The following is a 22,852-nucleotide window of genomic DNA, read 5'->3' on the forward strand; positions in this document are numbered from 1 at the left end:
TCTCAGGCAATCCAATTTAGGATGGAGGTTAAATCACAGTAGTGTTCCAGCCAACATTCCCATTGCTGCTCCAACTGTTGCTGAGGGTGTAAAACTGCTTCTGGATGAGGTTTTTGGCTTCAGATTGAATAAATCACCTCTGGAGGACCGTCACGCGTGACGTCACCTCGCGTCCACTTCGGTGATTGGAGCTTGGCGATGACGTGTCCCCGCCTGAGAGGATAAATAATCAGATGAAGTCAGAAATTCTGAATAAAGAAATTCTGAACAAAGAAATTCTGTTGAAAACGCCACAAAGTAAATTATTTTGACTTAAATATATGAATCCACACAATTTATTCTAGTAAAAATGAGACAAGTTTGTCCGATGGGTTAGTTTTCTAATTTTTAAACAATATTTTACAACTGAAAGGGGCGGAGTCTAACTAAAGCATAATCAAGATGGCCGCCTTCACTGAGAGGTAAGACAAAGCAGGACTGCTGTTTCATTGTGAATTTAGGATTTATTTAACTTCATTTGAATGTGTCGGGGAGCACAGATGATGGCTGTTGACATACGTTTAGTAAACTTCACACACTATCAGGGTTTGAAGGCCACTAAGAAAAACAGTACTTGCAAAGTCAAGAGCCCTCAATGGAAGTAACGGCTTGTCAGTTGGGAGCGTAACTGTTGTAGCAAGGTTAGCAGGATATCCTGGTTAGAAGGGGGTCAATAACGATGTCTTCTGTGTCGTGTCGTCTGAATTCTTATGGACTACAAGAAGCCGATGAGTCGTTGCTGTCAAATAATAATTAATGTAAGTTTTCGGATTTTATTTTTTATCCCGACAGAATTCTGATGGGATGCTAGCTAACTTTAGCCCGCATCAGATGACACGTTAGCGAGGTAATAGATAGATAGATCGATAGATAGATCGATAGATCGATAGATAGATAGATACTTTAATAATCCCGGAGGTAATGCTGCCTCTTTAACATTTCTTTTTCAGCAATCCGACGACAGCATCGGTCTGAGGAGAACGTCCCCACATGTAGACGTGGGTCTGATAGATTGAGTGAACTCTGTCTCTAGATGAGGGGGAGGAAACGGGAAGTGGTTTTTACTGCCTGTGCCATTCGCTGGTTTTGAGTTGAGAAAAAAAAAACCCCTTCCACCACCCAGGAATCAAAGTCCTGGTTTAGTTTTAACTTCACGTTGTATAACCCGCAGGTTGTCCGTGGATTGGAGAATTGGTGAACGTTTGTCTCAAATCATCATTTTCTGGCTGTTCTTTTGCAGGATGGCACTGTTGTTGATGTTGTGGCTGGTTGTGAGCCTCAGTGGAACATGGGCTGTGGACAGGGCCAACTTCAAGACCTGTGACCAGAGTAGCTTCTGCAAGTGAGTGCAAGATAAAGAATATAGAAAATAATTTTTAACCTACTTTTTTTAAAATTTCTGCTAGGAAGAGAAACAGTACTGATTTGTTGCTGGTGTCCACTTTCTTTTCGTGAAACCTCCACAGGCGCCAGCGAGCTATGAAGCCTGGTGAATCCCCTTACCGAGCTCTACTGGAGACTATGGAGCTGACCAATACCAGACTCACCTTGCAGCTCATTAATGACAACAACAAGGTAAATCACACACAGAAAAGTAGTCCACGAAGAGTAAACAATTCATGTCGATATTTGGTGAATATATTTTTTAAGCTGTTCAGCAGAATTTCAGTGACAATATTCATAATATCATGAAGGTATAAAATTCTAATTGTTCTTGTTTGTGGTATCTAAACCAGCTGCCAGATATGTCAGAGTGACATTGTAAAAATGGTCTTTGAGCAAACTCAGTTGATGCGCTTGGATACCTTGAATTCTTGACTAAATTCCTTTGTATCTTTGTGTTTTATCATCCCTTCCATCTCACCTGTCCTCTACCACTCTTGGGTTTGGATTCAGGTGCGTCTGCTGCTTGAGCTCTACCGTCTTCAGGGAAACATAACAAGGGTGAAGATAAATGAGCTGAAGCCGCTGAAACCTCGCTATGAGGTCCCAGATGTACTAATCCGGGAGCCTCCGACTGAGCCGTAAGTCTCCCATGGGTATTACTTAATGGCATACTTAATACTTAATGGTATGGTCTAGGTTAACAGTGTTAAAAGTAAACATTGTGGGTTTATGTTTCATTAGTTAATTACAGTAGTTGGACTTACATTTGACAAGACAAATTAAAACAACTTGCAAAGTGGACGCAGATGGTGATGATGACAATGTAGTCCTTTTCATTTGTAATAGAAACATGCTGTTAAGAAAATTCAAACACACACACACACAAACACACACACACACACACACAGATTTCTGTGATGAAAAAACTTGAAGTCTTCTCTTTAACTTCCTCACCTCTTCTTCTCCTCCTCCAGCCTGTCTCTCCTGTCTCAGGATGAAAACGGGGTGGTTCTGTCCCTGGGGGCGGAGTCTCAGAGGGTCATCCTGAGTGCACGGCCCTTTAGGCTGGACATCATGGAAGGGCGAAACGTGCTGATGTCACTTAACTCTCGTGGCCTACTGGCGTTTGAGCACCTGAGGATGCGCAAGGACACGTGAGAAACTGCCCATGCACACACATTTACAAATGTCAGTCTCTTTTTATCCACGTCCTCACTCAATAGATTCTATTTTTGTTCCCATATAATGGTTTGCTTTTTGAGTACTGTCTGACTCGTTGTTCTGTCCTCTTTTCCCTATCATCCTAGTTTCTCCTATAAAGTAACTAGCACAGTGGCTAGCGTGTGGGATAATATCAAGAGTGTATTCTCTAGGTAAAGACCCTTAAGATTTGTAAGTGTGTATTCTGTTCCTTGTGCTAATACTGCCAATAGTGACAAAAGCATAGGGAGTGCCATCAGACCTCACCCAGTTTAACCAAAAATGAACGTGACCGAGAGTGAGAGCAGTGTGGGTGAGTTACATGCCTGCGTTGAATTTGGTTCAAAATGAAGGGCTCAATCCAGTCCCCTGCTGTAAGTTTAATCATTTTATTCTTGAAGAATCATGTCCAATTGATTTATTTTTTTTGTGTGGATTTTTTAAGCGTATTTAATGAATCCAAGAAAAAACATCCTGATCATAAAAGACAGAACAATCAAATGACGTAGGGTGTGCTGTCCCTGCCGGTGATATACAGTATGTCTTACTGGATCAGTGTTTGATTAAAGAAATGAAGTAATTCCAAGTCACTCCAGCCAATCTAACAATGCAACTGCATGATCAGCTGTGTGATTTGACTAGATATGGAATGATTTATCGCACTTGCTCAATTCAAGTTGAGAGCTAGCTGATGAAAAAAGTTAGTCACAGCAGGTGTGGGCCAGTTAAGTAGGCACTGGAAGGCAATGATGGTATTTTTATTTTCAAGTAGTTACTTTCCCAAATAGTTTAATATTTTCTGATCGTATAACCCAGTTCTCAAACACAAAAGCAACATCTCTCTTTGTGGTTATATTTCAGTTTGCATTTCAGTTTTTGGTTTAATATTTATGTAAATTGGGACATTTTCTGGTGTCTTATAAACTGTGCCTGAAAGCAGATTTTTCAGGCTTTTTCCTCTTTGATGCGTTTGTGCTGTGTGGTGACAGCTCTGCACTGATGTGTGTGGTGTACTGTAGTTGCAATTTTAAAATACTAAATAAATGTAAAGATTCATATAGAAATCAAATTGACAGGTGTCATGTTTTTTTTACCAGGTTTGACACAAAATTGCTTTTTGAGAATCAGTAGCGACCGAAGACAACTACCGTTAATGTTCAGATCACCTTCAGGAGCCCTGCTGTATATGTGGTTGGGCTGATGATTTTTGGCAGTATAATCTGATAAAATGTTTTAAGGGTATCATTTTGTCAGTTAGGACAAGTTGAATGAAAACTCCGGGGATTCCCTAAGCACTTGATCGTTTTTCATTGAGTCTCGTTGCCTTCAAGCAAACTCTCCCAACAACCTAGTGCAGAGAAAAGCAGAATGCACAACACAAACTTTGTTTTTACACAGTAATATGGAAATAACATTCAAAACTTTGAAAGCCCATTTTGGCCTCACTGCATGGTTTTACTGCTGCAGATCATGCGCCTCATCAGCTGTGTGGGATGACAAAAGTATTAATAGTTAGACTTCTTCGAAGGTCTCTTTATTGTATTGAGGAACCAGTCCTGTCCCGTACTGTTTGAAATAGCCACAAGGTAGGGAGTTGCTCTTACTCCTTTGTCATTAAAGTAATTCAAACCCAAATGCAGTAGTGTATTTGTTGGATGTCCTTGTGGAGTTGGTGGTTTTTCACCACCCTCCCTCTTTGTATGTTTTCCTTTTATCATAGTTAAATTCTATTCCCCATATATGGTTTCATGCCACAGAAATTGATAACTTTGCCAAAGTGACACATCTTTTGTTTCCTTGTTTCCCCTTCTTCCATTCTTTGTGCCGCGGAGCAGTCAGGCTGACCCAGAGGCAGAAAAGAAAGAGGAAGCTGAGCCAGCAAACCAGGCTGAGGTACTACGAAACACATTTTTCCTGTCTTTCTTCTGTTCCAAATTTAAATTTCTCCTCATTGATCGTCTAATTTTAAATTGCTTCTGTTGTACCTGTCAGACTGCAGAAGATGCAGGAAAAGAAGAGGATGGTATGTGGGAGGAAATGTTTAAATCGCACTCAGACAGCAAACCTAATGGTAATTACTACTTTTTTCCCGCCACTTGTAGCTCATTTGAATATAACTGTTAATGTCAGGGAGAAGATTCCATTATAATATAGGAGACAAACTTGTATCCAAAAAGTGATGAATTTTTTGGGGCTTAACGGCCTCTTCTTGATGATATACCTCCTCTAAGTGATTGGTTGCTTTCACCTTACAGGTCCATCTGCTGTTAGTTTAGACTTTTCGTTGCCAGGGGTTGAGCACGTCTACGGCATCCCAGAACATGCCGACAGCCTTCGGCTCAAAACAACAGAGTGAGTTTTAATGAGTCTTATTTCACTAACAAAAACATTTATTATAAAGTTTTAGGATTTTATTTCTATTTGTTGACACAGAAAATATTCATTTGTAATCTTATCTGCATTGATCAAACCTATGTGTGTACACTCATCTGTTTCAGTAACGGCGATCCATATCGACTGTACAACCTGGATGTCTTTCAGTATGAGCTTTATAATCCTATGGCACTTTATGGTTCAGTACCAGTCATGTTGGCTCACAGCGCCCAGCGGACCACAGGTATCTTCTGGCTAAATGCAGCTGAGACCTGGGTAGATATCAGCTCCAACACAGCTGGAAAGGTATGTAACTTTTCCTTCGCCTTAGGTTTGCTTTGTATTGACTTGGTCAGATAGAATTAGCAAAAATACATCTACTACCAAGATTTCCAGAGACTAACTCACTCACTTTGTCCCCCTTTAGACTGTGTTTGGGAAAATGTTAGATTATGTTCAAGGTTCCAGTGAAACGCCACAGACAGATGTACGCTGGATCTCTGAAAGTGGCATTGTTGACGTCTTCATTATGCTTGGACCAACTCCCAAAGATGTTTTTTCTCAGTATGCCTCCCTCACAGGTAGGAAGAGGAACCGTTGTCATGGACAAAATGTTTTTTATCTTTAATTCATTATGTTGAATGAAGTAAGTAGAATTTATCCAACAGAAAATTTCCACCCACTCCCTTGACTCCTCCTTTCAGAGTCACTGTTTTGACACACAAATTTTATTGCCTCAGGAAGGTCTAACATTTTTGAAAATTAGTCAGTGTGCAGAGATTCCTTTATTGCAGTTTGAGTATATCAGTTTTTCACTGACTCATTCTCATTGTTTCTAGACTGTCATTGCTTAATAACGATGTAAAGAATGATCCGTTATCTTTAATACCTACGGACACCAAGATGGCAAACTGAAATTTCTATTCAAGTCTCTTGCTAATAGCAATATAAATCTGTTTAAACTAAATAATTTGATGAAATAAAACTTTTTTTAAACTTAAATTGAGCTTATAAGCGTGAGTGACAACAAATATAAAGTAAAGATAAAGTTTATCATGTTTCCTACCTGATCTTAGTACCTATGTGTGTCCTCCATCAGGCACCCAAGCTTTCCCTCCCATCGCTGCCATCGCCTACCACCAGTGCCGCTGGAACTACAATGACCAGGAAGACGTGCAGGCAGTGGATGCAGGCTTTGATGAACATGACATTCCATATGACTTTATTTGGCTTGACATTGAGCACACAGATGGCAAGCGTTACTTCACCTGGGAACCACACAAGTTTGCAACACCAAAAGAAATGCTACAGAATCTACTGGACAAGAAACGCAAGGTACAGATACTGAATCATCTGACATCGCTCTTTTAGCAATTTTTTTGTTTTTCATCCCAGAAGCTCTAAAATGTCTATTTTGCTCCCTTCCGTCGATTTGTATCTGATATCACAGTAATGGCACCCTTTACACTTTCAGTCCTTTTTAACATGTTTTCTCTTTAATTGTTTTATAGATGGTGGCCATTGTAGACCCTCATATCAAAATAGACAGCAACTACAAGATCCACAATGAAATCCGTTCTCTAGGTTTCTACATTAAGAATAAAGATGGTGGAGACTACGAGGGCTGGTGCTGGCCAGGTAGGAGATTTGTAACTTGAAATAATCACGAGAAAACATGTTTATAAATATACTTTAACAACCTGCCTCTTCATTGAGTATATGAGTTTATAGTGGCATGTTTTTCATTAAGCAGAGATCTTGATTAATTGGTAGATATTAGTCTCGTGATTCACATACTTTTCCATTTTCCTTCCTATCCCTTGTCACACATGGTGACATATAGGTAGTGCTGGTTATCCAGACTTCACCCGTGCAGACATGAGAGCCTGGTGGGCCAGCATGTTCGCTTATGATCAGTATGAGGTGAGTCTTGAGGACACTTTATTGAATCTGTCTATACATTTAAACTTAAAATGTTTCCATAGCAGGTGTGTCGTCTAGACTTACATCCATAATCTCTGTCCCTTCTCCAGGGTTCCATGGAGAACCTGTATACGTGGAATGATATGAACGAGCCATCTGTCTTCAATGGACCAGAGGTCACCATGCACAAGGATGCAGTGCACGGAGCCTGGGAGCATCGTGATGTGCACAACTTGTATGGGCTCTATGTCGTAAGTGCACTCACTTTGTCTACAGGAGTAAACTGTGAAACCTAGCCATTAAGTAGGTTTGGACAGGCAGTAGGATATCACAGCAGTTTAACTGTATGATTTTCAAAATAATCTTTCAAGAAACCCAATTGTAAGAATTTTTTTGAATGAAAAGCATGAAATCAATTCAGGTGTTAAAGACATCAACTCCGGGGTCCAAACTTGCACTGAACGTGCTCTGTGTTTGTGTTTCAAGGGAGTTTATATTAAACATTTTAGAAATCAATTAGATAAGTCTAGATGACTGTACAAGAACCATAATATACTCTAATATATATCTAGATGATATGGAAGAAAATACTCTTCCACTAATTATCCTGATTATTTTGTGCAACCAACAGCACATGGCCACAGCAGAGGGCCTGATCCAGAGGTCAGGAGGAGTTGAGAGACCATTTGTTCTCACCAGGGCCTTCTTTGCTGGGTCACAGCGCTATGGTAAGTCCTTTAGGTCTGAATTGTAGCAAAGCATAATCCCCAAAACAAACCTTGTAGATTGGGGAAAACCTTAATACTGTTGGGTAATGTGCCAGAATCCTTTGTGTCAAGTTATTATATCACAGCACCTTGAGTGTAAAAGTATTCTGCTTTTAGGTGCTGTATGGACAGGAGATAATTCTGCTGAGTGGGACCATTTAAAGATCTCTATTCCCATGTGTCTGAGTTTGGGTGTGGTTGGAATCTCTTTCTGCGGTGGTGAGTTTTATCAAGCTTCAAGTCTGTCACTGTAGAAACTGATAGAAACAACATATTCAGATGACTGTTGAAAAGTTATCCAGCTGATTTTTTGACAGTCATTGTTTGCCAGCATTTGCTGATTAACTTGAAATGTAAAAAGATTTTATAACAATCTGCGGAGTGACTAACGAAATCCAATTTCTCCTTCGGGGAATTAATAAAGGATTCTGATTCTGATAAAATCAGGTTCTCTGAAATTAGCACTGAAAGTTACATCAAATCTGCTTGATAGCCTCTGTTTGACTCCAATGGTCAGATCAGATGTTTTAGTCATTACATGCTTGTTTTCCGTCCATTTTTATTAGTTCTAATTGATAAGGTCAACTGAGGTTTTTATTTAAAAAATTAAATTTGCTTTTGTATAATTAGATTGCTATTTGTCCTGTGTGCTGTTTATGAATGTGAAATTAATGACAGTATATTTGTACAGTATATATTTTAATTCTTATGGAAGTGTGCTTGCCTGTTGTTGTAGTTTGGTGTTCTTTTTCATTTAAAGCACTATAAACTGTTTTTCAGAATAAGAAAAAAACATTTCAAAGATCATGAGTCGTATGGACAATTTTATTTGAGATAAAATCTTCTGAATGTTTTATCTTGAGATAAAATCTCCAGAAGATCTCAAGAGGCTGTCGTGTCCGGCGGTTTTGTTTCCTGAAGACATTTATATATCAGGCTTTGAACAGTTCAGCCCAGACCTGACACTAACACTAAAATCTATCCCGTCTCTCACAGCTGATGTTGGAGGTTTCTTCAAATCTCCAAGTCCTGAACTGCTTGTGCGTTGGTACCAGACCGGGGCGTACCAGCCTTTCTTCAGGGCCCATGCACACTTGGACACACCCCGCCGTGAACCCTGGCTGTTTGGTCCAGAAAACATGGCGCTGATCCGTGATGCGGTGCGCCAGCGCTACACCCTCCTGCCCTACTGGTACCAGCAGTTCTACCATGCATACAAGACTGGTCAGCCTGTCATGAGGTGAGGCCCAGATGGATCTTTGTGGTTGTGTTGCTTTTGTGTCATCTACTAAAAAAATATTTTTGTTCAAGCTTCTGTTGACATCATGGGAAATAACATTAAAAAATAAAATAATAATAAGAAGTATACATTTTTGATCCCCGCAAGGGGAAATTACATACTCTCTCAGGTAGATACAGTACATTTTTGTGTTAGTTCGACAGTCAGTGTATACAGGCCCCCTGAAACACAGCACACAAGGGTAAGTACACACAGCTAGTACACACATCAAACTACACACATCGGCAGCGGGATTTGATCCACCGATGGCTGGGGCGATCTGTCTACAAGACATCTGCTCTACCGCTGAGCTACTGATGCCCCATAATACATAAAATGTGTAAATGTAGATTTTTAAATTACATATCATCAGTGGTTAAAATTTGCCAAAACACAGCTTGAATATAAGAGTACTTGTAATAAGTGAAATAGAGATTCAAAACAAATGTGTCTCCTACTCTGAATTATAATTACCAAATGCACACAAGGAGCATTATGTTTAGTTTATGTTCCTCTCATGTGTGTCTGTGTTTTAGACCACTGTGGGTGGAATATCCTCAGGATCCTGTTACTTTTGGTCTGGATGATGAGTTCTTGATCGGTGAGTCACAAAACATCAAAGCTTTGTTTCCTATTACCAGATCTGGAATTTTCTGAAGAGGTCTAAATGACTTTTGGTCAAAACTCTCTTCCCAAAAAAAGCTGGTGGTCACAGATGTTTTTATTTATATATATATATATATATATATAATATTTATTTATTCCATACACTTCCGTGCTTACCAAAATTCTGCACACAAAAAAAGTGTATTATTACATTAGTGAAGGTTCAGATTCCAGTGATGATCAGACCAACTAATGCTCAACTTTTCTGCAGGGAGAGACCTGTTGGTTCACCCAGTTACTGAGGAGGGATCCAGGGGGGTCACTGCCTACCTGCCCGGCAAAGATGAGGTCAGAGGAGGCATTTAATTTATTTAGCTTGTGGTGACTTCTTCTTCCTATGAGACACAGTGTAATAACTGACTGCAGAGTTCAGGGGACCTTGGTCTTGATGGAAACTTTTCTTAACGTGAATGTTGTGTGTTCCTCAGGTTTGGTTTGATGTTCACACATTTCAGAAGCACAACGGAGCCCAGAACCTTTACATCCCTGTCACCATGAGCTCTGTAAGAAACCAAAAGATGTTTCTTAATTTCTCAGTAACTTACAATCACAGAAAGCAAATATTTGGAGGCCCTCTATATCTTTTAATTATTCTAGCCTTAAATGTTTGTTTTTGCTGTGTTATTATCATTTCTTTTTTTGTGTATTTCCATAGTTTTAAATTGAGTTTTAAGCTCAGTCTGTGAACAGGATTAATCTTGGATTAAATTTTCCAAAGCATAACACAAAAACAGTATTTTTAATAAAGTGCTTTCTATCTTGTTTTCAGATTCCTGTGTTCCAGCGAGGCGGCTCCATTATTTCCAGGAAACTTCGAGTTCGTAGGTCCTCCACCTGCATGGAGCATGATCCCTATACCTTATATGTGGCTCTTAGCCCCCAGGTAACACAGCTGTGTTAACCCAACAACAAATGAATGACACAGTTCTCACCCACTGTAGATGTATCGCATTCGTTTGCCAAGTGGCACTGTTGTACTTAAAGTTCTGCCCTTTCTGACAGAGAACTGCGGAGGGAGAGCTCTACATAGACGATGGCCACACCTTCAACTATGAAAAGAAGGAGTTCATCCACAGGAGGCTCTCCTTCTCCAACAACATCCTCTCTTCTATGTAAGTGAAAAATATTCTCTACTTTTTAGTTCAGTATAAAATTTCCTTCTCTACAGTAAACATCCTGTCATTGAAAGAAGAAATAGCAATGCTAAGAATAGGAATAAGTGTATCAAGGTAAGTGGGGATTTGTCGGGTTACCATATTACAAAGTGGATTCTAAAATGGTTGGACAACTGAAAAACAAACACAATTTTTTTAAAAATACTGTAGTAAATCATCACATTGTATTGTATGTTTTTGCACACTAAAGCATTATTTGTAATTGAAATTGTATTGTAAAATCTCAAATAGTAACGAATAAATTACATGTCACGGGTTGGTCCACAGTAACCTGAGTCCCGAGTCCCAGTTTTCCACCCTCTCCTGGATTGAGCGAATTGTCATACTGGGTGCCAGTAAACCCAAACAGGTTACCCTCAAGACTGCTGGTGAGTTCCATACACAACAGTGAATTTAGCTTTTTATGTTGGCTGCTTAGATGTCTGTGTGCAGCTGTTTCTGTAATAACATTCTGACTGCTGTAAATACTTCAGTTATGATGCACATGGTTTTATGTGGACAGCTCATCTTTGTGCATGAAAACTAAATCAGGAATGCATTTATAGAGGCTGCTATGTGGAATTCTATTAGAAAAATGGCTTTGAGAGAAGAATTACTGCAGTCACATTTCAAAACTGATTAAATTACAGTGTGACTTGGCTGACATTTCTTGGAATTAGTTTTCATCCCAAATTTTGGATTCCTTTTCTGTTTTGTCACTATTTCCAGGGGGTCAACTTTCTGTAATATACTGTCTGCTTCTGCTCTGCAGGTGCTGAGGACACCCAGCTGGAGTACGACTTTGACGCCTCCATGTCGGTGTTGACACTCCGCAAGCCCGGCATGAATGCAGGCATAGACTGGACTGTGACGCTTGAGTAACAAAGGAGGAAAAACAGGAGGAGAAATATGACTGAAAACGAGTAGAGAACAGATACAAGGCACTGATACTTATGACTAATTAAAGCAAGACAGGATAGGCATCATGGAAAATAAAATAAATACAGAGCACATTACAATGCATAAACATGCATAATTAACTTGTTGTTTGAAATGATCTATAAAACATCTGCTACGTTGTTCTCGTGTTTGGTCACACTAATTGGAACCGAAAGAGGTAATACTAGTTAGATTATGGTTTGTCACATTTTTAGATAGATGACAATTGAGCAACACAAACCAAACCATCTGATGACACTTTGAAGTTGAGTGATAAAATATCCAGAAATTCTTTTGTTTTTGTTTTAGTTATTGATTTGGTTCTCCATCTTGTCTGCCTGTGCAGAAATGTCACGGGATTTTTTTATTGCAAATGAAAATGAAGACTCACATTCTCAAAGCACATGCGCCACCTGCTGGTGATTCCTCCGCCTTTCCAATTTTGACTCAAATATTCATTCCTTCCCTTTGGCAGTGCACTTCAGCCAGCTAAGAGCTTAGCTTATATGGGTCACATTTCATATTTTATAGAAGAATTGTGAGGCTGTGCTGTCAGCCTTCATTCTGCAGTTCTTGACATTTCTTGATGCCACAAACTGAAATCATGTTTCTCACCAGTTCTGGTAAATTCATTCTTTAACCTCTCTCCCTTTCTAAGTAAAGAGTTGCATTGAATGATTCATCATCGTGACGTCACAGTAGAAGCGATTCAGTCATTCAACAGAGAAAATAGGAAATTTTGGCTCTTCTTTTGAGCAACCTGGTCAGTGGGGAATCACTTCAGCTTCACTTTAGTGGTTAAACCACTGATGTTTGTTTATCATACTGTCAATTTCCCTTCTCAATTTATTGGAGATTTTCCCCCAGTGTTTACTGGATAATTTTAATGCACTTGAAGTTAGAAGTGAATAAGTTTTCATGTGTTACTAGATGTCAGGACCGTCCAGTATTTCCAGTGTGTACTTTGGATCTTAATAATGAGGTCAAATCTTTTCTTTTTTCAATTTGCTTTACTAGCAAATAGTGATTTCTTTTCCTGGTGTTTACAAACAAGAAATTCTACCTGGACACTGAGCAGTTAATTATTCAAACAATTTTCTGGAGAATTTGGACTGTCCTGACAAGGCAAATCATTTGACCTTTTAGTTTTTTTCTGTAAGTTAGTTTATTTGATTTTATGATTATTAAAGTATGTGTTGCTACAGTTTTGTTAGTAAAGGCTTGAAATGGTGGGAACAAATTTGTCTGTCAAAGCTACCGATGTATCTAAAAGATGAGACCAAGTGACAATAAAGTTGACCAAATGAAAAATTCCTGGTTTTGATACATTTCAGTCATTTAGAGGTGCATCATACTTTCTAAAAAACTGGAAAATTACATCTTCAAAAGGAAAATTATAAAATAAAACCTGTTTTCCAAAAGTTCAGGCTAAACTTCACAGAAGCAGGTGTAAATATCTAACTTTTCTTTGACTAAGAATGGTTTTATAAATAATGAATAAATATGCCTTCTCTGGGAGTCCAGCTTAGTGGAAAAGAAAACAATTCTTGTGTTGAATGTTGTAATTGTACTGTTTTCCAAGCAGTCGTCTAATAATCTTACGTGGTTATAGCGCTTAGTTATACGGATTAAATTTTCATGACCTCTTTTCTCAGAAATGTAACTGAATACAGTACAATAACCACTCTTGGAATGTCCTTGACTCTGTCCCACCTGTTGTCGCACACTGATGACGTAGAAAATTTTGTTTGTTTTTTTTAATCATGGCGGCTGAAGGCTTTCAGGACATGAGCGGCAACGGGGAGCTGGATGAGTCTTCAGGTAGTTTGATTAATACTAAGAAATAGACAGTACGAAGTTTTTCATTTTCAATTTTTCGGATTATTGTAATGAAGTCATGCATTGTGACCGAACTCTTAAACTGGACCTGGTGTAAAGAAATCAATGCTAGGCTAGGCTAGCTTGATTTTAATAGACCAATAAAAACAGGTTTCTCGTAAAGTAATCCGACTTGCCGTTGTATATTTAAGTTGGTGTTTCGCTGCTTGTCACCTTTTTTCATCAATTAATGGAAGAATATCCCAAACTATTGATTTTATTTTATTTGTATGAATGACAGACACCGCTAACAGGTAAAGACAGGCGACATTTCAATCAGAAAACCGGGAAACTACCGATAATGTTTTTGTTTTGTTGGCTGGTTAGTCACTCATGAATCACAAGCGCTCTGCATTATTTACTGTCATGTACAGTTAAACAGCTGCTTCCACTGTTTAATACAATCTCAGCTTTTAAAGTCGAGGTGATTTATTGATTTACTGTTTTTCCCCAGACTATTACTTTTATTCCAACAAATTGATTGAGATACCTTTTTTTTTTACAACCGTTTTCAAAGGTATAGGGTTGTTTTAAATTGTTTTTTACTGAGCCCAAAATGTCGAGTTTGTGCACACTGGCATCCAGTGGCCAGTGGGTAGAGACACTGGTCTGAGCACATTTTTATGTTACTGACATCCACTTTTGCCCCCTCCCACCCATTTTTTTTAATGGAAGCTCATGAAGTTCATGTATCACCTCCAACTGAGATGCCAGAAGAGAACAGCAGTGCCACGGAGGCCCCTACGGAACCAACATGCCCCGAACCAGATCCCTTCCCCATGCCCCAAGCTGCAGAAGATGACGTGGAAATGCCAGCAGATTTTGAGCGTCTATGGAAAGCAGCCAGTGATAACCCTCAAGACTTCACCAGCTGGACTGACCTCCTGCAGTACTGTGAGCAAGAGGTGTGTGTGTTGTTTTAAATAGACAAACAGCAGTCAATCAATGAGGTTTTTCACCGTGAGAAACCAACATATAAACAGTGTAAACATAAATAATAATTAAATAACACAAATGCACTGTTTATTTTAAATAATTCAAACCTAGTTAGTTCAAGGCAAAGTTATTTTAGAACTTAATTTGTTCAAAACCTAGTGGGTTAGTCTGAACCAAGGTTCAGGCTTTTGTTGCATTTGTTACTTTTTAGCCCATCAATTTTGTTACTCAATATGATTTTGAAGTTACACTAAAGAACTTCCACCATGCAGTACTACTTCGACATACGAGCAACATATGAGTTTAAGTTATGAGTTGTCATTTGGTCCATATTTTTGTTCGTCATACGAGTAAAAATCTGAGTGAAGAATTGTCCTTCAGGACACCACCGCTAACTAGCAGATGGACACATCAGCTGGATCTCATTCTTTCCCACGTGTTGTCCACAGAGTAAAGATGTAGCGTTTGTGTACTTGAGTATGTTGCTCATGTGTACTTCATTGTTTAGCTAAGTTATATGTAATTAATTAATGTGAAAAATACGCATGTCTATTGTTTGATTTTCTCCCATAATTTAGTGGGTTTGAGGTTTTTTTTTTAGAAGACTGGATGGGTTAGAAATTATTTTAATTTTTTTTAAATGATGAAAATTTGTTGTCATGTCATAAACTTCAGACCAAATAAGGTAGATGTAAATGCACAATCGTTCTTAAATAGTTGTGCAACTTCAAACTACCGAGTACCTATATTAACTTCTAGTGCCCCAGTAAGCTACAAAGCAACTTGTTGTGGCAGTGTACTTTTGAAACTTAGTTTTTTGTCACCTCTTCAGAGTCATGTTGCAGCATCACGCAGAGCTCTAGAGGCCTTTCTTGCTCGCTACCCACTCTGCTATGGCTACTGGAAGAAATTTGCTGATCTGGAGCGTCGTGAAGGATTGAACATAAAAGCAGAGGAGGTAAAACTGGAGAACTTACAATGTCCCATCTTCTTTTATGCAACATTAAAATATTTTAAATAAGCTTTTCCATAATTATTTGTGAGCTAATATTGTGGTGTTTTGTTTCAGGTGTGTATTCAGGGTCTCCGGGTGATCCCTCTGAGCGTAGATCTGTGGATCCACTACATCAATCTGCTGCTGGGAACACTTGACATGAACCTGCCTGAGTCACACCCGCGAATTCGTAGGTAGATGAACGTTCTCATATTTTGCCAGTACACCTCTTGCACCATGCTTCGTACAAATAAAATTCTTTGTTTTAATTAAAATGTTAAAATGGAAATGTCCAAATATATATAAAAATATCTGCTTCCATTGTTCAAAATGTTTTCCAACATCTTCCCTCAGTGTGTTTGAGAATGCGGTTCAGGCAGCAGGACTGGACTTTCACTCAGATCGGCTTTGGGATCTTTATGTTGAGTGGGAGAAGGAGCAAGGGAACATGAGGAATGCCACAGCTGTTTTGGACAGAGTCCTCAAAGTCCCCACCCAGCTCTACAATACCCACTATGAAAAGTAAGACCACACATTCACATACACACACACACACATTCATTCACACACAAGCTCAAACACACAAATCCACACAAGTCATGTAAAATGTCTTTAAACAAATCAGTTGACAATAAAAATTCTGACGCAAATCTTTTCGTGTGCTACATTAACTATTTCAATCATGATAGATACCTTAAGATTTCTATTAAATATATATATATATATATATATATATATATATATATATATATATATATATATATATATATATATATATATATATATATATATATAAAATGTTCTTTTCCCCTCTTGTGAATCCAAGTTTACATTGCTTTTTCTTACTTCCATCTCATCTGTCAGGTTCAAGGAACACCTGAACAGCCACGAGCCCAAAGAGGTCCTCTCTCCAGAAGAATACGAGGAGCTGAGGTTGTTGTGCCGACAGAGCCAGAAGGCAGAACGTGCTGAACAGGCCCAGGAGGAGGAGCAGGAGAGGCCCCCAGGGGAGGAAGAACCCGCCACACCTGACGGCGTAGACACAGTGAGCTACTTCCAGCTGACTCACAGTCATGCTAGGTAAGATGGGTAGGTGGAGAAATTAAAGGGATCAATTTTGTTTAGGAGGAATTGAAACAGAAGATCAGGGAACAAGTGCTGATTCGCAGGGACAAAGTGTACCAGCACAACGAGGGGGAAGTTCGCAACAGATGGCACTTTGAAGATGCCGTGAGTGTTTTTGTCTTTCTACTTCACTGTGATAGTATTTTTTTTTTGTATCTCCAATGTTCTGGTGCTTTTCCTTCTCTTATTCAATCATCGTATTTTGTTTGCATTTGCATTTGCTTTGGCAAACCAAAACCAAGATTTGACAAAGAATTGTCCACTTTTATCAGTGGCTGCCATCCAAATAGCCAACTGCTCATTAAGTCTTGTATAAAGCTTGATTTTAATTAATAATAGTTTTGGTGAATAAAGTGCTGTCTGCTACTTATGTGTGCTTTGTTTCGACACTTCGATACGCGCCCCGGACTCGATAGGTGTTTTTTTCTGAACCACCGCTTCGAAGCCTGCTTCAGACATGGAAAAACCACGTGATTGATGACTCTTGAAACATTCGAGTGTTTCTAAACACTAAGCACTTCATTCCCCCAGCTGACACACTGGCGCTTCATTCACCAGGTGAACCGGTTTAGTGGTTCAGATCAGTGGGTGGGGATATGAAACACCGGCAAGTTCCAGATGTGTTCAAATGGATGAAACAGCGTGGTGTGTTGCTGATCGTGTCAAAATCCTCTGGATTGATTAGATTAGCGTTCGAATGACATTCGGACATCACTATTGTCTTCTACTCATGTACATTTTTTGATAACAAATCTCAAACTTTTCAGGCAGATATTTCTGAAAGTATCAAATGCATCTGCCTTTGTGCTCAAGGCCAAATATGATAATGATGCTCCAGGCTGAAATCCGAATTTGACAGCAGTATAAATTGACGACAGAATTCTGTCATTTAAATATTTTTTAACTTATTAAATAGTTTTGCATATGCTGCTTCTCTGATATCTAAATATTCTCAGTCATCCAGATCATGGTAGAACTCTGATGTAACGTCATCTTGACTTTTTGGAAAAGTGTTAAGGTGTTTGCCTCTCATCCAAGAGTTCCAGATATTTAACGTAGTGGTAGCCTCAGTCATCATTATGTCTTTACGACTTGACCACTTCTACTTGGTTAAGTATATGGAACTCCCCACCTGCTGTAAAGAACTGAAGAAGTCTCTTGGATGACAGGCTAAGCATCTTGAAGCCTTTCTTATGAGTCCAGTTGACTTTATTCAAGTGATGTCAGTGTGTTTGGTTTCTTGGATCTGCAGATCAAACGTCCGTACTTCCACGTCAAGCCACTTGATCGTCTTCAGCTGCGAACCTGGCACTCCTACCTTGACTGGGAGATTTCTGAGCTGAACAGGGACACAAAAGAAACTATCAAAGGTGAACACATTCGAAAGTATCAACAATATTATCACATGCAGCACAGTAGCTCATCGGTGGCCAATGTTGAGTTTGCTTGTTCTCTCGGTTTTCTTTTTTTAATGCTTTTGAGAAAGGCAGTGGTTTACATCTGGCATACACACACAAATAATGAGAATCATGACAATGTAATTGTACTGACCGATGAGGATGTTTCTTGTATTTTACTAGATCCAAACCAGGCAGCCACAGAAGAAACAGAGGTGACAGCCCAGCCTCAGGAAGGATCAGAAGGGGCTACTGTTGTCCATGACGACCATAGGGTTCGCATCCTCTTCGAGCGCTGCCTAATTGCCTGCGCTCTGTATGAGGAGTTTTGGACCAGAGTGAGCAGAACAGTGTGCTTTCCCATGTTGTGACACATTTTAATGCATATTATTGTCAAATTAGAACATCTCTTGTTTGTGTTCAGTATACGCGGTACCTGGAGTCGCAGAGTGTTGATGAGGCTCGGGCTGTTTTCAGACGAGCTTGTGAGATCCACCTGACGCACAAACCCAACATTCACTTGCACTGGGCGACCTTTGAAGAGAGACATGGTATGTCAAATCATGCACACACACACACAAATAATGAGAATCATAAGAATACGTTGAACTTGCACGTAATAAATGACAGAATAGAAACAAAGTGAAGATGAAGACTTATACAAATCATATGAGAATAAATAGCGCCTGGTATTTAGGCACGATTATGACAGGTGAGAGGTGGAATATAAATTCATATTATTTCTCCGTCAGGTGACTTAAATGAGGCCAGACGAGTGCTGGATGCCCTAGACAAGACGTTACCCAGGTTGGCAGTGGTCGTCCTGCGCAGGGTGGCCTTAGAGAGACGGGCGGGTCAGCTGGACCAATCAGAGGCCTTGTTGCAGGCAGCTGTGGCCGAATCCAAAGAAAGGCCCACTTTACATGCGTTCTACTCTATTAAGCTGGCTCGTCTGCTGCTGAAACTTGGAAGGAACCCCAGCAGAGCACGAAGAGTTTTACAGGAAGCACTGGAGATCAGTCCGGTGAGATAAGGAAAAAATATCACCACAGTACTTTGATCAGTCCCTTTTCAGCACTACCCCTTTGAAAAGCATGGCAAACTGTAGTTGACATTAGAAAATGGGCCAAGCCAGGCAATGAAGTTTTATAAAGTCAGTGCCTTCCCTTACTATATTTTCTATACTCGAAATTTTTCATACTCCTCTGCCAGTCACTTCCTTTATCTTAAAAAGGAAGCTTCACTCTAAATTGTCATGCCACTGAACACATTTTAATAATTTATTTATGTCCACATAGAGGAGAACATTACCATGACAGGAATAGTGCAGGTGCAGGAACTACATTGTTAAATCATTGATCAGAGCCATAAAACAAAACATAAATCAGTTTTCAGTGGTATTAGAGAAGGCACAGTTTTATCTATTTTACTGTCCCCCTTTTTGGGAACCCAAATTGCTGAAATTCAGTCCAATCAAACCTGAGTATGACAAGGTTGCTAAATAAGAAGACACGTGGTCTCCAGTTACTACCCTTGTCTTTGGGAGCAGTTGGTGCATCTAAAGTTTGGTCATAAAGTCTTCCTTTAGACTACAGTCAAAGATCAAGGCCACCTCTCAAACAAACATTGATTTGAATGAATAAAACATCTGGCATATTGGCAGCAATATTATAAAACTGATTTTTGTTAGTATGTCCCTTATTACAACATGCTTCACCCACAAACAGGTGTTTATACGGAACGTTCTATTAACACTGGGATCCTGATAAAGCAAGGATGCTGGTGAGGACATGCACTCAACAAAACAGGAAGAACTTGAAACTGTTTGTAGAAGGCTTTTGATACCTGCCTGAGGAATAATTCCCTCAACACTGCAGCATTGCTGATTCAGCCTGTCGTTTCTCTAGTCTTTGGAGCTGAGCTCCGTTTCTCAGGACTGTTTCCAACCCTTAAATCTTGAGTTAAAATGATTTCCTGGAATCATTCATTCATTAGAAGTTAGAACTAGTCTTATTTGCTATTCTATGTGATGTTATTTTATCTACCTCTTGATGTATATCATCACATTTTGTCCTTTATGTGTTGAAGACATTTTTTGTGTGTGTCATAATCTTTGCGATGGGTACCTTGTGAGTTACCAGAAAATAAAAACTGTTGCTCCATGCTTGAAACTTAAGTAGTAAAAAAAACATAAGTTCATAATTAAGACACACAATCTCTGTAGTTTATAATGGCTTCTCTCTTCTTGTGTCGTCCATCAGGATAATGATAAACTGCACCTGAACCTGTTGGAGCTGGAGGTGTCGGAGGATCCCTGGGCGTCGGTGGAAGCGGTCCAGGAGTGCGTGACACGAGCGCTGGCAGCTCCCCTCGCCTCACACACAAAGATCCTCCTCTCACAGAGAGGCTTGCAGTTTGCTGAGGATTATAGCAGCTCGATCCAAAGGTCAGAATTAAACAGAAACCTGATAGCCGCCCAATATTCCAAGCCCAAGTGATCATGTGATCCCCATTGTCGATTGTTCCTTGTGTTTGCTTGTGTGTCTTCGTCAGTGTGCTATCTGTGTATGAAGAGCACCAGAAACTGCTGAAGGAGCTGGGGGGAACCAAGAGAGAAGCAGAGAATGGGTGAGAAACAAAGGAAAAGTACTCAAAGCTGAAGTCGGATCAGTTTCACAAGAAACACAATCTTAAGATTTTACTTCTCCTTGATGGGTTATTTCATTTTGTTGTGCAAACCTAATTTTGAATTATTTTATTTTTAGGGACGAAGATCCAGAGAAGCTGAACAAAGGTGACGACAACTCTGCTGTAGCCGCGTCTGAACAAACCCCACCTACCGTGCCACATGTCCCAATCACCACCCCCCCTCCACCTGTGGTGGGAGCCGACATGAGCACACAGGGTGGCTACGGGGCGTATAGCAGCTGGTACCAGGTTGGACTCAAGATTTTACTATAGATTACAGTATTTTACAGTATTAGAGTACAAGATTAATGTGATTAAATAAATCTGTACGGGAACTACCTTGCCTAAAGAATGACCTAAGGGGGAAATGAAAGAAAACCAATATTTCTTGTACAAGATGTATCCAGTTTAGTCTAAAATGGTTTCATAGAAGGATGAGGATGGATGAGCTCATCATGACAGAATGCTCTCTGAGATGTTCTGTGAACTTCACTACCTGTTTGTTGTGATTCATTTTCCAGCAGCCACAATACAGCAGCTATGGCTACCAGAACACCTGGAACTACAACCAGGGCTACTATCCTCCCAGCTAGAGCAGGAGACAAAGATTGTGACACCAGGTCAGACCAGCTGATGCGGTTTGACCCCAGATGACTGAACTACAAACTGAACCAGTCTCATCAGCCCCCCTGCTAAAAAAAATAAATAAATGCCAGCATCCTCTCTTCCAAGTCACCTCATCGTTCTGGATTTTAAATAAGTGGTAGGAGCTGTTTTTATATGTCAATAATTTCACTGTGGACTCTTGAGGGACCTGGTGGAAAGATGATGACAGGAGACCGTGACGTCCATTCTCAGACCATCAAGTGTTTTCTCATTTTATTCAGAAATATTTTTGCATTTCTTGCCAGATTAACCCATTTTTCTCCAGGTTTAAATCCATCCAGTTGACTGACATTTTGTACGGTCCCTAGTAGCTTCTGCACTGTTTTTGTAATGTATATAAAGGTGTTTTATAGTTTGTCACAGCGTAACTATTTGTGTTGTAAGTCTGTTTGCTCGTTCTTCCACAATGACAGTAAAAAATGAGCTTTTACTTGTTTTACTCATTGTTACACAAAAACCTTGTTGTCTTTCAAAGACGTATTTCCTGCTGATCTGCAGTAATGTTTTCTAAAAAGTTGTGAAATATTTCAGTACATCACAGCCTTGCCTCTAGTCTCGTGTCAGTAATAAGTGATTGTAGTGACGCTCTTGTGCACATGATCAACTGAGTTTGAAAGTCAAATAGCTGGTGGGCTTTAGAGAATGTGATCTTCACCTCAATAGCGTGATTATTAAATTAATGGTAAATTGACGTAGAACGAGACCTAAAACTTTCTTTATAGGATCATCACAACAGCCCATTTGTCATCAATGTCATATATATTGAAGGTTTAGTGTAAAGAGTGAAGAGCTCCCCCCCCCCATTAAATGGTGAAAGGACAGTCTGCTCTGATTGGTCACTCAAAGCGCTTTACAACAGAAGCCAGTCTTCACGTATACTCATGGTGGTTGCAGAGGATGCCATGCAAGGTGCTACCTGCTCTTTAGGAGTAAAAACTATAGGTTTTCCAATTCCAGGTTTTTGTCTTGCTCACATTTTTAGAAACAACCGCTGTTAGGTGGACAGCTAATACCACCTGAGTCACAGATGCCCATAGAAGCGATGACTGCAGCCTCTGAAATTCATTGAGTGAAACAAATTGGTCTTTTTCACAGCTAAGGTTTTCACAGCACAGCGGTGGTGGCTGTAGTCATTACATCTCATCCTAAACCAGCATGCACCATAACTGAATTTTTGGAACTAAAGCAGCCGTCATTCACCTATTATAACACGTTTTTGTACTGTCATCTGTGAAAAACAATATGCAGCTCAGTTTTGATCAATTGTTTAATGTCCTGGCGTTCCAGCTCACCAGACCAGTTGTCAGTTTGAAATTACATAAGTGTATTAAAGGATCTGGAACTAAATAGTGTTCCTATTTGTGGCTACTGAAAACATTTACATTTCTGACCGTTATGGAAAATATACAATCTTCCTTCTTTTAAGCACAAAAAAGAAATTT

At 39.6% G+C, this 22,852-nt stretch overlaps 2 protein-coding genes and 1 long non-coding RNA gene across 7 annotated transcripts; 2 read left to right on the plus strand and 1 right to left on the minus strand.

Annotated features, from left to right (window-relative positions):
* Positions 1 to 437: 437 nt before the first annotated feature.
* On the plus strand, positions 438 to 13,029 carry ganabb (glucosidase II alpha subunit b). 4 transcript variants are annotated; one of them, XM_068325923.1, is made up of 25 exons: positions 438 to 461; positions 1,280 to 1,381; positions 1,506 to 1,614; positions 1,936 to 2,063; positions 2,400 to 2,579; positions 2,733 to 2,798; positions 4,461 to 4,518; positions 4,618 to 4,696; positions 4,881 to 4,977; positions 5,124 to 5,304; positions 5,426 to 5,579; positions 6,098 to 6,333; positions 6,510 to 6,636; positions 6,842 to 6,921; positions 7,032 to 7,172; positions 7,553 to 7,649; positions 7,806 to 7,907; positions 8,685 to 8,928; positions 9,504 to 9,568; positions 9,845 to 9,921; positions 10,062 to 10,136; positions 10,403 to 10,516; positions 10,636 to 10,745; positions 11,076 to 11,176; positions 11,560 to 13,029. In XM_068325923.1, the coding sequence occupies exons 1-25, from the start codon at positions 442 to 444 to the stop codon at positions 11,667 to 11,669; spliced, it is 2,853 nt and encodes a 950-aa protein (XP_068182024.1). In that variant the 5' UTR covers positions 438 to 441; the 3' UTR covers positions 11,670 to 13,029. The 4 variants fall into 4 exon arrangements, with proteins under 4 accessions (XP_068182024.1, XP_068182026.1, XP_068182025.1 ...); XM_068325924.1 differs by lacking the exon at positions 438 to 461 and adding an exon at positions 488 to 797; XM_068325925.1 differs by lacking the exon at positions 2,733 to 2,798.
* Positions 13,030 to 13,483: 454 nt separating this feature from the next.
* On the plus strand, positions 13,484 to 22,725 carry si:ch211-114c17.1 (pre-mRNA-processing factor 39). Of its 2 annotated transcripts, none has more exons than XM_068325863.1 (15): positions 13,484 to 13,547; positions 14,280 to 14,509; positions 15,373 to 15,498; positions 15,610 to 15,728; positions 15,889 to 16,056; positions 16,399 to 16,579; positions 16,660 to 16,764; positions 17,912 to 18,029; positions 18,240 to 18,394; positions 18,481 to 18,607; positions 18,809 to 19,080; positions 20,318 to 20,502; positions 20,610 to 20,684; positions 20,822 to 20,993; positions 21,266 to 22,725. In XM_068325863.1, the coding sequence occupies exons 1-15, from the start codon at positions 13,490 to 13,492 to the stop codon at positions 21,335 to 21,337; spliced, it is 2,163 nt and encodes a 720-aa protein (XP_068181964.1). In that variant the 5' UTR covers positions 13,484 to 13,489; the 3' UTR covers positions 21,338 to 22,725. The 2 variants fall into 2 exon arrangements, with proteins under 2 accessions (XP_068181964.1, XP_068181965.1); XM_068325864.1 differs by having other exon boundaries at positions 16,663 to 16,764.
* Positions 16,775 to 18,617, minus strand: LOC137602816 (uncharacterized). The gene is made up of 3 exons (XR_011037203.1): positions 18,493 to 18,617; positions 18,211 to 18,370; positions 16,775 to 17,998 (listed from the first exon to the last, which is right to left on the minus strand). It is a non-coding gene; the product is annotated as an uncharacterized lncRNA (long non-coding RNA).
* Positions 22,726 to 22,852: the final 127 nt, after the last annotated feature.

Source organism: Antennarius striatus, chromosome 10 (assembly GCF_040054535.1).
Source record: "Antennarius striatus isolate MH-2024 chromosome 10, ASM4005453v1, whole genome shotgun sequence".
In the NCBI taxonomy this organism is placed as follows: domain Eukaryota; kingdom Metazoa; phylum Chordata; class Actinopteri; order Lophiiformes; family Antennariidae; genus Antennarius; species Antennarius striatus.